At 38.1% G+C, this 19,504-nt stretch overlaps 1 protein-coding gene across 4 annotated transcripts in view; it reads right to left on the bottom strand.

The window, feature by feature from the left end:
* Positions 1-13,993: 13,993 nt before the first annotated feature.
* The window catches only part of sh3tc2 (SH3 domain and tetratricopeptide repeats 2), a 92,175-nt gene continuing 86,664 nt past the window's right edge, over positions 13,994-19,504 (bottom strand). For all 4 annotated transcript variants that reach the window (XM_034181153.1, XM_034181149.1, XM_034181150.1 and 1 more), the window contains exon 22: positions 13,994-14,974. In XM_034181153.1, coding sequence (XP_034037044.1) covers positions 14,123-14,974 — 852 coding nt within the window. In that variant the 3' untranslated portion in view covers positions 13,994-14,122. The remainder of the gene's footprint in view (positions 14,975-19,504) is intronic.

The raw sequence follows: 19,504 nt of genomic DNA, 5'->3' as shown, positions 1-19,504 counted from the left end.
GGCAAGGACAGATACAGACATAAAACCCACAGGTAACTCAAGCAACACCAGGAATAGTCACAAGGAGGTAGCAGAGGAAGGGACAGCTAGACAGGAACCCAGACAAAGGACAGACCACAAGAATGAAAAACAAACAAAACCACAGATAGAGGCAGGGGACCAGACACTGAGAACACAAACGCAGTACGCAGACATGGACAAAGGACATACCACAACACTATATGCTTACAATTTTTACGATGTTTTATAGTTCTGATGAAGTTGATTTAAATCAATTTAACCAAGTTCATTTTACATTTTAAACTCAATTTTGAGTTAAATAAAGCTCTAATAACTTGATAATTTGTTCTTTTTAGAATATATAAACTTAAAAAGTTTGTGGTAAATAGTGACATCAATTTCTTTGATTTCTGCCAGTTGGTGTCGATGCATAATTTGCATCAAGACAGCTGACTTTTGTACATCTCTGTGTGCAACTTTGTGTGTTTGTGTATTTTTATATTGTTTCTGAGAAGTTGCACTTTCTAAGACACATTCATTCAGACTATTGAATCAATTATGATTTTATCTTTGGTTGTTATTACTTTGTCATGTTTTCATTTGGGACTTGGACTTAGGTCTTGCTGTGAGGAAAATACATTTTTTAAGGGTTAATCTTAATTAAATCACTATACAGTCACAAATGGTGTAAGAACACATATCAAAGAAGAGTAGATTAGTGAGATTAGCATCACTACTTTACATCAAATATTTATGTGGTACCAGTGTATCAAATATAGCGTCTAATCTTCAGGTGTTGGCATCACATAAGCAAAGACAGGGGATGTAGGAACACGACACTAGATGTAAAAACACTGTCATCCACGTCAGCACCAAGGACGTGAGGATGTGCCTTTCAAAAAAGGACACAGTAAGGACTTCGCCATTATTTGTGTCACCATTGATTAATTTTGTCTGGTACCCTTGTTGCGTTGAAAAATGACACAAAATACAACAAGCTAACTTGAGATAGGTAGCTGGAAAATGGCTGCAGAGAACAGAGCTTTTGCTTTGTAGATAACGGGATATCTTTCTGGGGTTTCCATTGCTTACTGATGCCCAACGACCTTCACTGTGTTGGGGAAGGGGCCACTATCCATCCATCCATCCATCCGTCCATCCATTTTCTATACCCACTTAAGGTCATGAATGAATGAATGAATGAATGAATGAATGAATGAATGAATGAATGAATGAATGAAAACTGTTTATTTCGAACATTTGATACAACAACAATTACAAGATAGATCAGTAAAGACAACAACAAAAAAGTTCCTACTGTGTACCCAACATGTCCGAAAAGGGGTAGGGTGAAGCATCAGCTTATTTATCCCTACCCCCTTCCTTCCCTACACCAGTAATACCCTTTGCCACATATACACATAGATTCCTACACACCTAAACCGATATCAATATATATATATATACATATACATACACATACACATATATATATACATACACACATCAACATTCATACACATATACATACACATATATACACATGTACATATATTAATGTTATATACATATATATACATATATGTACGTATACACATATATATACACAAACATAAATATACACCTACACATACCTACTTACATACAAAATACTATATATTTACAAGCCGAAGCAAAAAACAAAAACACCCTAACCCTCATTACCCTTCCTCCTCCCTATACCCAGAAAAAAACATATTTTTGTACCGCTGTTTGAACTGGTTCATGCTTGGACATTGCTTGAGCCCCACTCCCAATCTGTTCCACATCCTCACCCCACAGACAGAAATACAGAAACCTTTTAATGTTGTTCGTGCCCACTGATGCTTTAAATTAAAGTTCCCCCTCAGACTGTAATCCCCTGATCTGTTAAAAAACATATTTTTAATATTTGCTGGAAGTAAATTGTTTATTGCTTTATACACAATTTGTACTGTTTGAAAATGAACCAAGTCTGTGAATTTTAAGAATTTGGATTGTAAAAATAGTGGATTTGTATGATCTCTATAGCCAGTATTATGAATAATTCTTATAGCTCTTTTCTGCATTACTGATAGTGATTGTGTTGTACCTTTATAAGTATTACCCCATACCTCTGCACAGTACTGTAAATATGGTAAACCAGTGAGCAGTAAAGAATGCGGAGTGAGTTGTGGTCCAGAATATGTTTCGCTTTGTTTAGAACTGAAATGCTTCTTGACAGTTTACTTTGTATATGTTTTATATGAGTCTTCAGTTTATCTTATCATCTATTATCACCCCCAGAAACTTATTTTCATGTACCCTTTCAATATCTACCCCCTCGACTTGTAACTGAACCTGTATGTCTGTATTACAATAGCCAAATAACATGTATTTTGTTTTACTTAAGTTTAATGATAATTTGTTTCTGTCAAACCATATTTTCAATTTTCCCATTTCTATACTGATCCTCCTCAGTAACTCCTGCAAATCCCCCCCTGAACAAAAAATGCTTGTCGTCATCTGCAAATAATACTAATTTTAATATTTTGGAAACATTGACAATATCATTTATATAAATTAGAAACAGTTTTGGACCCAATACTGACCCCTGTGGGACGCCACAAGCATTGTCCAAGCATGATGATGTATATTCCCCCAACTTCACAAACTGTTTTCTGTTACTTAAGTAGCTTCTCACCCAGTGCAACACCAACCCCCTAATCCCATTGCTGTTCAAGTTTACTGATTAATATGTCATGATTAATTGTATCAAAGCCTTTTTAAGGTCTATAAATATTCCAACTGAATGTAATTTGTGGTCTATGGCGTTTGTAATCTCCTCAACTGATTCTATTAATGCAAGTGATGTTGAACTATGTGCTCTGAATCCATATTGACTATCAGTAAGTAATTTATGTTTATTTATGAATTTGTCTAATCTATTATTGACTAACTTTTCTAATCATTTGGAAAATTGTGGAAGCAAAGAAACAGGTCTATAATTTGTGAAGTGGTGTCTATCCCCAGTCTTATACAGCGGCACAACCTTAGCTATTTTCATTTGATTGGGAAATTTACCGGTTTGAAATGATAAGTTACAGATGTATGTTAATGGTTCTACAATCCATTCAATGACCTGTTTTACCACCACCATATCAATTTCATTTAAATCGGTAGATGTTTTATATTTACAATTATTCACAATGTCTGTAATTTCATTTCCATCCACTGCTGTGAGGAACATTGAACAGGGATTCTTTCTATAAGATTATATCCCAATCCTCAGATTGGGAATCGGGAATTTTTTCTGCCAAGCTTGGTCCAATATTTACAAAAAAATTATTAAAACCGTTGACTACCTCATCCTTATTTTCCTTCTTGACATTATTATCAATGAAATACTGAGGGTAACTCTGTTTTTTATTACCATTTTTGATAATGCTATTTAATATATCCCATATTCCTTTAATATTGTTTTTGTTATTATATAATATGTTACTAAATATTCCTTCCTACATACCCGTATAATATTAGTTAATCTATTTTTGTATTTCTTATATCTATTTTCTGCCTCTTTAGTCTTTAGTTTTATGAATTCTCTATACAGTGTATTTTTCTTATTACATGCATTTCGTAACCCTTTCGTCATCCATGGTCGAGCTTGGATTGTTTTCTGTAGTCTTGTTTAATTGGACAATTTTTATCATATAATGATGTAAATATTTGTAAAAAAGTTTCATATGCACTATCAACATCACTTTCACTGTATACCTTTTCCCAGTTTTGCTCCTGTAAATCCTTCTTTAGTGTGTTCATGTTTTCCTCTGTCCGCACTCGCCTGTATTTTATTTTCTCCTCTGGCTGATTCCGCCGATGGTTTCTATTATAAACGATGAAAACTGGTAGATGATCACTAATGTCATTGATTAATAATCCACTCACAGTGTTATTCTCAATATCATTGCTGAATATATTATCAATTAAGGTAGCACTATGGGATGTAATTCTGCTTGGCCTGGTGATTTTTGGATATAAACTCATACTGTACATTATACTGATAAATTCATCTGTTATTTATGCTTATTTGGATTGAGCAGATCAATATTTAAGTCACCACAAATGAACACAGTTTTTGATTAGTTTTTGAGAACATTTTCCCATACAGTCAGTGAATGTTTCAATACAAGATCCTGGTGCTCTATATATAGCAGCTGACTAATACATTTTTGCTTTTTTCTTCACATATTTCAATAGTTATACATTCTAATAAGTTATCAATCACAGTTGTCATATTGTCTACTATTTTATAATCCATGTTCTTATCCACATACACAGCCACTCCTCCTCCACTCTTATTTTTTCTGTTTACACAATTAAATTCATATCCATCCAGTTCAAAAATCCATTCCTTTATCTTCATTGATCCATGTTTCTGATATAGCAATTATGTTAAATATTTTTTTAAACTGACTTAAATATTCTTTAATGTTGTTAAAGTTTGCATATAGACTTCTGCTGTTGAAATGGATTATTGATAATTTGTTATCCGTTCTAATGATCCGATTAAACTGTTCATCTGTATAATAGCAACAACTGTCATTGATATTTGAGAAGAAATTATTGTCCAGGTCTATATCGTGCTCCAGTCCAGTACATTGTGGTCTGTGTATTTAAATGTTCTCAGTTCTACTTTTCCATGATCAGCAATCCTTTGAGTTATATCCTTCTTGTCTCCAGATGTAGATGAATAGGTAGTAGATGAATAGGTTCCTCTGGTCTGTGTCATGGTGTTGTGATGTGTTTGTGTCCTCATACCTTATTGGTCATATTTGTCCAGCTCCTCGATGTTCCTTATTGCCATGACTTTTGCTTGTTCTGGTGATCCGTTCAGTTTGATGAATATTTTACAGTTTGAAGTCCATGTGTGCTGGATTTTTCCCCTGTTTCTTCAAGAAGCGTGCTTTCCTGGTGATGTCGGCATTCCGTTTGGTGAGATGTTCATTGATGAATACGTTTGTCCCTTTCAGTTTTCTTCCTTGTTTTAACAGTGCTGTTTTGTGTTTTCTGTTGATGAATCTCATGATGACGGTTCGTTTATCACCGTCATTTCTCCGGGGCAGAGGGTGGCACGCTTCAATGTTATTTAAATCCATTTCTATACCTTTAGATAGGAGGAAATCAGCAACCTGTTTTCCACAGAGCTGACCTCCTGTTCACGTGGGCTCCCCTCCGCTCTCATCTGTTACCGCCCGTGCGTAGGACCGTGGTTTGATATGAAGACCTGTGATGATGACGTCGTTAATTCTGGTGTACTGCTCCAATTCAGCCACTCTATTTTCCAGCTGCACCAGATGCCGGTCTTTCTCGGCATTCTGGAGCCGTAATGCCTTCACCTCCTCCACCAGATCCATTATTGATTTCTGTTGCTGCTTCACAACAGAAATCTCCTCTGATAGAAAGTCCAGAGATTTTTTAATATCGTCACCTTCCTCCGCTGTCAGAACCTTCTAGGCCCCATGGTCGGCTTATGAGCAGCTTGTCGATCGCCGATGTTAACAGCCTGCGTTGTTTGTCACCGGGATGGATCTGCACTGCGCTGGTGCCGCGCGGCCTCGGTGTTTCCGTGCTGATGGATCCGCGGTGGCTGCACGAGGCCTCGGGGAAGCGGCACTCGTGACGCGCGGCTCTAATGACGCAGCGCGCGGCCTCAGTGAATTCACCACGTTGGGCGGGCCTCGGACGTTGTTGCTGTCCAGTCGCGGGGCTAAGTTGCCGGTTGAGGTGGTATTCCCACTGTCCGGGTTGGCAAACACCGGCGTGGCAGATGGCAACCACAAACACCACCTCTGAAAACTCAGGTACAAACTTTTTGCAGCTCGCTCTGACGACACGCAGCTCTGACTGACTGGGGGCTGAAGCCTATCCCAGCTGTGTTGTGTCTTGTCTTTTATCTTCTTAGAATGGCCATAGCATATGTCCACCCCACTAAATCTGGTCTGCCAGAGGTTTCTTCCTGTACAACAATCAAACTAATTATTATAACTGTCACCAATGGACTTGCTCATGGGGTAAGATCTAAATCTTAATTGTTTATAGCTCTTTAAGGTGACTGATGTTATGATTTGCACTGTGCGTATAAATTGAAAGGTATTGGAAAGTGAATTGAGAAGACTGTTGGTCTTGGTGTAGGTCTACTGCACACTCAAATATTTAATGGGTTCAACTCATTTGCCCCTTCATCTCCTTAGTAAAGGTGTAAAGACATTTCTTGCAGTGATTTTTAATATATATATATATATATATATATATAAATTCGATTTGAATTCCGATGTACATCATTACATGGCAGAACCCCCAGTACTGAACAGGGACATGCCCAGAGTGTCATTTTAATGCATTTTTTGTTATTTATTGCAGTTTAGCTTTTGCCAATAATCTACTTAGATTAAGCATCCACAAATAAACTTCATTTCAAGTTTTGTTGTTCAGTTTCATTTTCATTCTTCTCTACAACATGTTCAGCATTTGTTGGCTGTCCGTTCAGTGAATATGCGAAACCTTATTTTAAGGAACTTTTAAAATTTTAATTGCATTTTATTACTCTACGTATTGCCAAAGCGGCAATAACAAGGTATTATTTTCACTGGTGTGTGTGTGTGTGTGTGTGTGTGTGTGTGTGTGTGTGTGTGTGTGTGTGTGTGTGTGTGTGTGTGTGTGTGTGTGTGTGTGTGTGCAAGATAACGCAAAAAGCAGCTGGAAGAGTTTTCCACAAACTTGGTAGGAATATTACTTGGATAGATATCTCAAGGTGATTAGATTTTGGAATAGTTTGGTCAAAGGTAAAAAAAAAAAAAATACATGGTCTGAAAACACATTTATTTGTGTACTTATTTATTTATTTACTGAAATCTCATCAACCAAGAAGCCTGGATGGGTGAACTAAAGCAGTGGTTTTCAATTTTTTTTCCAACCTCCCCCCCCATCGTTTGTAGATGAGAGTACTTTTTTGCATCTGTTTTACTTGTTTTATTGAATGCTGGCTGCATTTTGTTGTGTGCTGTGTTTGACTAATCTCTGTGCATCGTATTGGTTATTGGCCTGGACTGTTTGGTGGTCACCAAACTGGGCTGGGTCTCCAATATTGCACCCTACTCTTGTGAAGCACCATGGGGACCGTGGTGTCATGATTTGGCGCTCCATAAATTGAGTTGCACTTATTTACTGTAACAAAATTTTGTCTGATTACCTTCTGTCCTTTGCATAGGAGCAAATTGGTGCTTCAGCTGAAAACAAAACATAACTGGGGAATACTGGAATTCTCTTATCAGTGCAAGAAGACATATTTCATGGAAGACATGAATCATAACAAAATCAAATGCTGTTGGAAGCCAAAACATTTGTATAAAAACAATCTTATGATTGAATATTCAGTTTATGACCCATTTTGCATGTCAGTATTATTATTACTACATTATTGTAATTTTGTAGCTGCGACTATCCTAATAAAATTTGAAAATCAGTTGCATTTTTTCCCCAACCTCATAAAAATTGTTGAAGAGTTTCTTGGTTGCACGAGAGAATTCAACCTTGTGTCTTTCTGCTGTTAATATTAATGAGCTTCTTTGCTTACACAGAAATCCAACTGTTTCCCCGCTGCAATTTGCCAAAGGAACCTTGTTAAGTCCCAAATGTTCGTTTGAAGGTTACGCTGGGAATACTTAAAAAGGAAGAACAATCTGAGGCTTGTTTTGGCATGATTATCTTTGTTTTGAACTTGTGCTAAACACATGCCTGTGGGGGGACGGAAGAAGCCGTGCAATGTGGCTGCGCATGCAGATCATGCATGCAAGCATTCCCTCCTTTGGCTCATTGCTTTACAACAACCTAATCCTTCACCGATTCCCTGTTTAGGCATGCAGAGCTGAACTCTTGCACTCAGGCGTCTTCCACTGTGCCAGACCTATAAAGTGTGAGTTATTCCTGCAAATCAAGTGGGTATTGTGCAAACATTTTTCTCAAAGGTGTGGTTCAGTCCAGCACTACATTTACTGATGTTTTCTTGTCAGGAAATACATTTGAAAATGAAACACCACCTTATATTTATTCTTGAAACTCAGTTTCATATTGTGACATTCATGCAAATGAGATTAACCTAATCCCAAAATAGGCAGGTTGCAAATGCTGATGCACTGTGTTAGTCTTGATCTTCCTGTCTGTCAGTGCCCACTTCTGGCGGAGCAAAAGTACAGCACCATCCTGTCAGTGAAACACAAAACGTCATAGCTCATGTGGTGTTTCTAAACACGACGCTACTTTACATTTACGGCAACGAGGTGAAAAGGTACTCAGGAAATAAAATTGCGTTGTTTATGCTGTGAGTCATATCTTCAAGAGATACAAACAAAATGTATTTATAAAAACATATACAACTCCAAATCTGAAAACAAACAAACAAGCTGCAGTGATCCTAAGATTTACTTTGACATCTATTTCTTTGCAAACAGTATGAACCCAAGATATTTCTCATTTTGTGTGGTCTACTTCATTCCATTTGTTAGTTGGCATCCATTTCTGCAATTTTGTTCCAAAAAAGTTGAGATGGGATCAATTTACTCTCAATATAATTATTAAATCACCACTTTTACAGACATTTTTTGGAGACAATTCAATGGATAAATAATGAACATTTCTAAATCACTAAATATGTCTTATATGCCTTTGACATTAATCATTAAGAAATCCAAACTATATGGTACTGTATGGTAAATCCTCATTCACAACATCATATGCGAGTGGATTCATGAATGATAGTAAAACAGATCAAATCTAAGCTCAGATTTCACATGTGCCTTCTGACAGATAGCAGCTGATTTTTTTTATGTTCTGTTTTCGGAAAACAATCCTCCATATAACTTTCCTTTTTCTCTAACATGCATTTTCCATATTGTCCCAATGTTTTGTGATTTGGGTTGGTGGTAAACACAGAATGCATTGTAGTCAGAGAATTGCATTTAACAAATGTCAGCACTTTTTGTGCTGTTCTTTAGCACCATTTTGGTGATTGGTCTTCCTCACAGAATTATTCTTACATGATTTTGAATCAGCAGAGTCAACACCAGTGGTGGGCACAGCTAACGAAAAAGAAACCAGTATCGGTTAATCCACTAACTGAAAAGTTAACTTTTAAAAAACTAAACCGATAAACCCCATGAAAATTTAGCGAAAGTTACAGATCAAAGCTAAACCAATAACTTTTAGTATTGACTTCAGTACACTAGCAGCTACTGACACAACAAGATAGCACTTCTGTCTCAGATCAGCCTTCTCTCAGCAAAAGAGGCCTGGTGACCAGAGCGAAAGGAGGTGAAGAGCAAAATGAAGAAAGAGAGGAAAATAAAGACAGTTTCTCTTCACACCATACAGACACCGGCATATCACCCAAGTCATTTACAGACATGCAGTTTTGACTTATGGTTAAAATTTTAAACAAACTAGTTTACAGACAAGTTATTTAAATTAATGTCATGTATGTCATTTTATAAAGTGAAAATATCAGCTATATGTTTTAGTTTTAAAGTAATGCACTAATTTTGAAGCTTTTAGCATTTAGACACATGCTGCAGTGCGCATTATGGGTAAATTAGTTAACTGACATGAGTGGTTGGCTGCACACACAACTTACTGAAACGTGTGGTGGGTTTTACAAATAAATCTGTATTTGACACAGTGTTCATAGCAGTATGAACATTCGGTAAAAGTGATGAATCCACTTAAATAGAATTTTCAGTTTTCAAATTGCCTTTTCTTTACAAATTGGAAAAAAAAAGACATATTTACAAATTTTCACTTTATAAAATGACAGACGTGACGTTACTTAAAATAACTTGTCCGGAATTAGTTTGTTTTAAAATTTTAACCATAAGTCAAAACTGTATGCCAGTGAATGACTTGGGTGATATGCCAACAAGTCTGTATGGTGTGAAGAGAAATTGTCTTTTTTTTCCTCCTTCTTCCTTTCTGTCCGGTAGCCAGCTCTCCTCTGCCTGCAGAGGATAGAGCTGTACCTCTCATAGCGGTCTGTCTGCTACAAAACATGTAGCAGGCAGGCAATCACTAAAATCTTTGATTTCAGACTTCACAAATGTTTTTAACTGTTAAGCTTTATTCACTATGCCCACAAAAATATGTTAGCGGTCTAAAAATGATCAGACCTAAATTTATCGGAAGCTAATTGGTTCGCTGATGGTTTTCAAATTTGTCTGAAAAGCTAATCTGCTAATGAAAACATTAATTTTGATAATTAGCGGTTAGTGGATTAGTGGAACTGTGCCCACCACTGGTCAACACATTATTAAGAATGAAATCATAAAAGCTGAGTTTGCCGTAATGCAAAGGCTGGTATTGGGGTTGTAGATCTTCTAGAGGAATTGTGACATTTTTCCAACATGGCAGTGATACCTCAGGAGTACAGGATGCACACTGAATCTCAGTGGACAGCAGCAGATAATCAAAAATATAAAAAAAAATAATTTCCACTTAGTGAAGTAAATGTGCACAGTTACCTCCACAGGGATCTTTCCATGCTACCCGACACTTCTAATGACATTCAGCGGCAACAAGTGGCTCACTGAGTGTATTTATCTTGCCCCCTGTCATTATGTATTACAGCCAGCTAGCCTGTGGTTGTCTTTGGGTCCTAAACTAATATTGCACAAATTAAATTCATTTTTGTCTTGAGTGAAAAGATGAACCATACAACTTCTAAAAATAGACCAGGATGAAAAATGCTGAACTTCCCCTTTACTGGGAAATATTGTATTGTGTACAGTTGTTTTCTGAAAAAGATGGGAAAATTACACACATAAACTAAATAAATAAAACCCAAAGCTCATTCATTTTCTGCCAGTCCAACCTGGGTTGCAGTGACAGTAGATCAAGCAGCTCAATCTACACTTCCCCATCCTCGGTCAAGCCCTACGGACGATCCTGATACTTTCCCAAGCCAGCTGGGAAATACATTTGTTCTCACAAGTTTACATACCCTGGCAGAATGTTTTATTTTTTTGGCCATTTTTCAGAGAATATGAATGATAACACAAAAACATTGTTTTCACTCATGGTCAGTGGTTGCGTGAAGTCATTTATTGTCAAACAACTGTGTTTACTCATTTTAAAACATAATGACAACAGAAACTTAATGTGCATTTTGAAACAGCCACACCACGTTTTTATCCAGAGAGTCCTATATTTCAGCTGAAGTGTTTGTGGGGTTTTCTTTGCATCCCAAACAATTTTTCTGGCAGCTGTTACTGAAATTTTTGTTGGCCTACCTGACCGACCGTGGTTTGGCTCCAACTGAATGCCTCATTTTCCACTTCTTGATTAGAACTTGAACACTGCTGATTGGCATTCTCAGTCCCTTGGATATTGTTTTATGTCCCTTTCCTGATTTATACAGTTCAATTACCTTTTCTTTGACAATTCTTTTGCTTTCCCTATGACTCAGAAACCAGAAATATCAGTGTAGCACTGGATGAAAGATGCAAGGGTCTGTCCTGAGCCCAGAAATTCACTGACCTTTTTATACACACATACTGATTACAGGCAAACAGATCACAAATGAGGACTTGTGTGCATGTTATCAGGCCAAAATCACCAGGGTATGTAAACTTTAGATCAGGATCATTTGGGTAATTTCTGTTGTCATTATGATTTAAAAAGAGCAAACAGTCATTTGGCAGTAGCAATAACTGATGCAATAGCTTCACACAACCACTAACCATGAGTTATAAAAAGTTTCTGTGTTATCATTCTTATTCTCTGAAAAATGGCCAAAGCAAAAAAAAAAAAAAAGATAAATTCTGCCAGGGTATGTAAACTTTTGAGCACAATGTATAATCCCTCCAATGTGTCGTGGGTTTTCTCAGGGGACTCCTCCCAGTTGGACGTGCCTAGAAGACCTCTCAAGGGAGACAACAAGGGGGCATCTTCACCAGATACCTGAACCACCTCAGCTAGCTCCTTTCGATGTGAAGCAGTAGAGGCTCTACTCCAGGTTATCCAGTATATTCAAGCTTCTCATCCTGTCCCTGTGTAAAAGCCCCCAAAAACCCAAAATAAAAAATTTTTTTGGTTCACCTCAAAAACCTAATAATTATAACGATGTGATCCATGTGCTACGTTTGTTTTATTTATTTTTTTAATAATTATTTGTATCAAATTATTGTGTAAGATAAACAACACAACACATTTCAATGATATTTAGAAATTTCAGAAAATATAGGTGTTAATAGTCAATTTGTGAATGCCTGCATCACCGTTTATGCTCCAATAATCTTCTTTGGCAGTGTGCTAATGTTTCATATTGTGTTAATTCTGGAACTATTATTGGAAAAAGTACTGTTCATGACCATGAACACATTTGTCTTCTTGCCCTACTTCGATAAAATTATACATGATACAAAGTGGTATGGTGGCCAAGCAGTTAGTGTGCTTGCTTTCAAAGCAGAAATTTTCCAGTTCAAGACCACCTTTGCCCATTCTCCATAGAATGTTGCTGATGCTGGGAAATCCACCGTGTTGGTTCTTTTGGATTTGTCCTCTGCCTTTGATACTGTTGACCACCAGGTCCTGCTGAATAGATTGAGGGATCATGTTGGACTGTTGGGGTCAGTTCTTCGGTGGTTTTTCTCATATCTGTCCGAGCGTAGCTTTAGCATTTTTGCTAACCAGATAAGGTCAGAGTCTGCGGACCTGTTATGCAGAGTCCCTCAGGGTTCTGTATTGGGCCCCATTTTGTTTTTATTGTACTTGATCCCTTTAGGTAGGATCATTCAAAGATTTACTGATGTCTCTTACCAGTTATTTGCGGATGACATCCAGCTTTACTGCTCCTTTAAGCCATCTGAGATTAAGAGGCTTGATTCCCTCCTCCATTGTTTGGCGGAAATAAAACAATGGCTAATGAATAACTTTCTTCAGCTCAACGCAGACAAAACAGAGACACTGGTTATTGCCCCTGATGCCCATTTTCCAGGTATTCAGCAGTACTTGGGAGACCTGGGCCAGTCTGCTAAATCATGTCTTCGAAACTTGGGTGTCATCTTTGACAAAGACATGTCTTTGGTACAGCATTGTAAACAGCTGACGAGGAATTGCTTCTTTCAATTAAGAAACATCTCTAAGCTCAGGAAATTGGTGTCTCAAAATGAGTTAGAGCTTATTATTCATGCTTTTGTGTCAACACATTTAGACTACTGTAACAGTTTGTTTTCATGTCTAAACAAGAAGGAGTTGCGTCGACTGCAGTTAGTACAGAACTCTGCAGCGAGAATTCTGACACAAGCTAACGGGAGGACTCATATTTCCCCAATTTTAAAGGAGCTTCATTGGCTGCCAGTGTCCTTCAGGATCAATTTTAAAATTTTGGTTTTAAACTTTAGAGCTCTACATGGCCAGGCGCCTCCCTATATCTGTGACCTCATCCAGCCTTATGCCCCTGCCAGGGCGTTGAGGTCTGTGGACCAAAATTTGTTGATGGTTCCTCACACCCGTTTTGCAACCAGAGGAGAGCGATCCTTCCAGGCTGTTGCTCCCAGGCTTTGGAATGGTCTCCCGCTCTCTCTGTGCTCACTGGACTCTGTCGTCACTTTTAAAAGCCAACTTAAGACCTTCTTTTTTACACAAGCTTTTGCTTAGTTTTTGGGCTGCTTTGCTACCCTATGTTATGTTTTTAAATGTCTCGGCCATTGTCTGATGTATTGTGTGGTGTACTGTGCTTTTATGTTGTGAAGCACCTTGTGGCTCTTGTCTGTGAAAGGTGCTATATAAATAAAATTTACTTACTTACTTACTTGTGTCAGAAAAGGCATCTGGTGCCAAATCACCACATTCACCCCCACATTCGATCTGCTGTGGTGACCATCAAATGAAAAAGGGAGAAGCTAAATGCAGTTACTATGTATGCACATACTGACATGCTGAAATTGTGAAAAGTGTGCAGACATTCTTTATTACAATATTGTATGTGCCATGGAAAGTCTGGTCAACAACCGTGTGACCACAGGATAGAAATGGAATTTAAGGGCATAAAGTGCAATAGTGAGACAATGTGCAGACATCATTTATCTTTCTCCATGTCATATCTGTCCACATTTAGAGCTGTATCAACAGTTTCTGTTTGGTAAATAATACATTGATTGTTCTCCAGGCTGACCTCAGGGTTAACGGAATTAGTCTGGTGCATATCTGGTGCTGTTGTGTTTGGGTCCTTCTGATTATCACACTTTGTGCTTTGGGTTCCCTCGTGCCTTGTGGTGTCAAAAGTGTGATTATCAGTTGTTTGATCATGCACAGCGAGGTCATTGTCAAAATCTGAGTGACCTGGGATCCAGTCTGTTCCGTCTGTTTGATTCTGGAACGTTTGTAAAGTGTCCGTGGAGCTGCTGGAGTCTGTGATCTCCTCCTTCGCTGTGTCGAAGGACTCTGTGATAATGCTGTCACTGTACGAGTTAGTGGCGATGATTTCAAACCCAGAGGGATCAGCACGAGGGCTGTCTGTATCAGGAAGGTGAATTCTCTCAGCATTGTCAGTATTATGGATCATATCTGTTCTTACACAGTTCTTATCTTTGTTTGTAGCAGGACAAATGTCATTTCTCATCACTGCATCTGTTACAGCGTGACAAATATGTTCCACATCATCAGAGATCTTGCCCTTTGTTTGACCAGTTTCTGTGTCTGCACAGTGCATGTGCTCTCCTTTCACATCAGTGACTTTCTCCCCAGCCAGAACCTTCTTTAGGCTTCGGGCATTCTCAGTGTATTCTTGGCACAGCTGAGCATCAGGCATGTGGTTGCCATGGATCTCTGCCAGCTTCATGTACACCACGTACAGAGCCTCAGGGTTAGTTTGGTCCTCCAGGGCAGCGGCAAGAGCTAACTGAAAATAGCCCATTGCATCAAATGGGTCCTGAAAAGAACATCACAGAGGTGTCATGCAAAAAGTGTGTGTGTGTCTATATATATATCCAGTAAAACTCACATATGATGGATTCAGGTGGACCAGTGAATTTAAAATCAAAATCCTCTATATGTACAGTATAAAATGAACAAAATCTGTTACATGTATAAAACTGACAAAATCCATTATGTATGTAAGGGATTAGTTACAGTCAGGAGGTGCCCAATGATCTACAAGGAATCCCCAGCTCCAATTACACTTAGGTATTTTCTTGATTAAAAGCCTGACCTTGAACTGGGACCTGCCTCATTTAATGGCCAAAACTTCATCTGAAAAACAAAAAACAGCTGCCTTACATAAGCGCCGGGCATTATGTGTATTAAAAAGATCACATTTGGTCGAGTCCACTGTGGATTGGTACCTTAAAATCCTAAAGTCTGATTTGTGCTTATGCAACTTTGTTGCCATGCAATGACGTTGACGCGCACGTGACCCTTTTGAAGTTCTCCGTCGTGTCTTTATGCAATTTGCCACAGGAACAGCAGCTTTTTTTCTGGATGAATTTGTCCCTCAATGAGCTTGACTTCTTTATACAATCATCAACCTCCAAACCAGCGTTTCCGGTACGTACAAGTTCCGTCCATGAATTGTGGACCATTTGAGCATCTTTTTCTCACTCCTTATTTGTGGACTTTTCTGCCAAATGTGTTTGATGTAATTAGTGGGCACACTACAAAAACTATTAAAATATGATGGAAGAGGAAAGAGTGAAACCAGAAAAGTGACAAATCACAGCCCTTTGCAGTGTCAGTCATTTAGCATGTGCTCGTCAGGCTCTGGAATGAGTTCACAGGCCCACAGAGGGCTCTAATCTAAAGCAATTTGGTTTGTCACACCGAGGGTATGTGTGAAAACTAACACCATGTTACAGTACAAACAAGCAGCATTTAGTTAATAATTACCGGCCTTGAATTATGGCCTGCCTCATTTAGGCTTATGCGTTTGAGCACAGTTTGAAAAAATTAAACAGCAGGGCTTTTAATCACGGAAATACGGTACCAGTTTCATCAATCGGTGAGTGTCAGTGATGAACTTCATTTTATACAGTAACTGGTACATCCAGACTGCTCTGTCCGGTACATGAGGGTTTTTTTAAATTTAATACATTACGATGGGGTGGGATGCTTTGTTCGATGTGAGCGAAAAGTCGTCATACAAAATCCGTTATATACAGAGTTTATTAAATGGAAAACCATTCAAAAGCAGTGGGACTTTTGCTTTTGTCCAGTGAGTGTGAATATCGGTTCATAAGACGACAGTCTAGGCAAGTTTTACTATATATATATATATATATATATATATATATATATATATATATATATATATATATATATATAAATATAAATGTGTGTGTGTGTGTGTGTGTGTGTGTGTATTTATGTGTGTCTGTTTCAATTGAAAGGGAAAGTGTGTCCAAACGTTTGAATAAATAATAAATACTAAGTACATACATAACTAAGTACATACATAAATACTAAGTACATACATACATGAATAAATAAGCAAAAACAAATATAAAATACACAGTAATTCTGAAATTTATTTTGTCTTCTGTTTCACTGCAGACATGATGAGCCTAAGATATTTGATGTGTTCTGTAGTCAACTTCATTTCATTAACACATTCCAAAAAAAGTCTGGATGGTGCATTCATTTATTCATTAGTTTTTGACCAGAATTCTTCATAAGCAGGGAACATGGTAACCTCAAGGAAAATTATTCTAAATTGCTTTCATCATCATCAGTTTTATTTATATAGCGCCAAATCACAACAAACAGTTGCCCCAGGGCGCTTTATATTGTAAGGCAAGGCCATACAATAATTACGTAAAAACCCCAACGGTCAAAACGACCCCCTGTGAGCAAGCACTTGGCGACAGTGGGAAGGAAAAACTCCCTTTTAACAGGAAGAAACCTCCAGCAGAACCAGGCTCAGGGAGGGGCAGTCTTCTGCTGGGACTGGTTGGGGCTGAGGGAGAGAACCAAGAAAAAGACATGCTGTGGAGGGGAGCAGAGATCAATCACTAATGATTAAATGCAGAGTGGTGCATACAGAGCAAAAAGAGAAAGAAACACTCAGTGCATCATGGGAACCCCCCAGCAGTCTAAGTCTATAGCAGCATAACTAAGGGATGGTTCAGGGTCACCTGATCCAGCCCCAACTATAAGCTTTAGCAAAAAGGAAAGTTTTAAGCCTAATCTTAAAAGTAGAGAGGGTGTCTGTCTCCCTGATACGAATTGGGAGCTGGTTCCACAGGAGAGGAGCCTGAAGGCTGAAGGCTCTGCCTCCCATTCTACTCTTACAAACCCTAGGAACTACAAGTAAGCCTGCAGTCTGAGAGCGAAGTGCTCTATTGGGGTGATATGGTACTATGAGGTCCCTAAGATAAGATGGGACCTGATTATTCAAAACCTTATAAGTAAGAAGAAGAATTTTAAATTCTATTCTAGAATTAACAGGAAGCCAATGAAGAGAGGCCAATATGGGTGAGATATGCTCTCTCCTTCTAGTCCCCGTTAGTACTCTAGCTGCAGCATTTTGAATTAACTGAAGGCTTTTCAGGGAACTTTTAGGACAACCTGATAATAATGAATTACAATAGTCCAGCCTAGAGGAAATAAATGCATGAATTAGTTTTTCAGCATCACTCTGAGACAAGACCTTTCTAATTTTAGAGATATTGCACAAATGCAAAAAAGCAGTCCTACATATTTGTTTAATATGCGCTTTGAATGACATATCCTGATCAAAAATGACTCCAAGATTTCTCACAGTATTAAAAGCAGGAAATTAGAGGTCATCCATGTCTTTATGTCTGTAAGACAATCCTGCAATTTAGCTAATTGGTGTGTGTCCTCTGGCTTCATGGATAGATAAAGCTGGGTATCATCTGCGTAACAATGAAAATTTAAGCAATACCGTCTAATAATACTGCCTAAGGGAAGCATGTATAAAGTGAATAAAATTGGTCCTAGCACAGAACCATGTGGAACTCCATGATTAACTTTTGTCTGTGAAGAAGATTCCCCATTTACATGAACAAATTGTAATCTATTAGACAAATATGATTCAAACCACCGCAGCGCAGTGCCTTTAATACCTAATAAACATGTTGATGGTTTGGATGAAGTAACTAATGAAAATAACTCAGACAGAACAATCTGAGAGAAAGAGTCTAACCAAATACCGGCATCACTGAAAGCAGCCAAAGATAACGATACGTCTTTGGGATGGTTATGAGTAATTTTTTCTCTAATAGTTAAAATTTTATTAGCAAAGAAAGTCATGAAGTCATTACTAGTTAAAGTTAAAGGAATACTCGGCTCAATAGAGCTCTGACTAATTACTGACTCTGACTAAGTCTTCAATTTCCATACCATAAGTCAGAACAAGATCTAAGATATGATTAAAGTGATGGGTGGACTCATTTACATTTTGAGCAAAGCCAATTGAGTCTAATAATAGATTAAATGCAGTGCTGAGGCTGTCATTCTCAGCATCTGTGTGGATGTTAAAATCGCCCACTATAATTATCTTATCTGAGCTAAGCACTAAGTCAGACAAAAGGTCTGAAAATTCACAGAGAAACTCACAGTAACGACCAGGAGGACGATAGATAACAACAAATAAAACTGGTTTTTGGGACTTCCAATTTGGATGTACAAGACTAAGTGTCAAGCTTTCAAATGAATTAAAGCTCTGTCTGGGTTTTTGATTAATTAATAAGCTGGAATGGAAGATTGCTGCTAATCCTCCGCCTCGGCCCGTGCTACGAGCATTCTGGCAGTTAGTGTGACTCGGGGGTGTTGACTCATTTAAACTAACATATTCATCCTGCTGTAACCAGGTTTCTGTAAGGCAGAATAAATCAATATGTTGATCAATTATTATATCATTTACTAACAGGGACTTAGAAGAGAGAGACCTAATGTTTAATAGACCACATTTAACTGTTTTAGTCTGTGGTGCAGTTGAAGGTGCTATATTATTTTTTCTTTTTGAATTTTTATGCTTAAATAGATTTTTGCTGATTATTGGTGGTCTGGGAGCAGGCACCGTCTCTACGGGGATGGGGTAATGAGGGGATGGCAGGGGGAGAGAAGCTGCAGAGAGGTGTGTAAGACTACAACTCTGCTTCCTGGTCCCAACCCTGGATAGTCAAGGTTTGGAGGATTTAAGAAAATTGGCCAGATTTCTAGAAATGAGAGATGCTCCATCCAAAGTGGGATGGATGCCGTCTCTCCTAATAAGACCAGGTTTTCCCCAGAAGCTTTGCCAATTATCTATCATTTTTTGGACACCACTCAGACAGCCAGCAATTCAAGGAGAACATGCGGTTAAACATGTCACTCCCGGTCTGATTGGGGAGGGGCCCAGAGAAAACTACAGAGTCCGACATTGTTTTTGCAAAGTTACACACCGATTTAATGTTAATTTTAGTGACCTCCGATTGGCATAACCGGGTGTCATTACTGCCGA

This window comes from Thalassophryne amazonica, chromosome 11 (genome assembly GCF_902500255.1).
Source record: "Thalassophryne amazonica chromosome 11, fThaAma1.1, whole genome shotgun sequence".
NCBI lineage: Eukaryota > Metazoa > Chordata > Actinopteri > Batrachoidiformes > Batrachoididae > Thalassophryne > Thalassophryne amazonica.
This window is presented reverse-complemented; position numbering and strand designations above follow the sequence as displayed.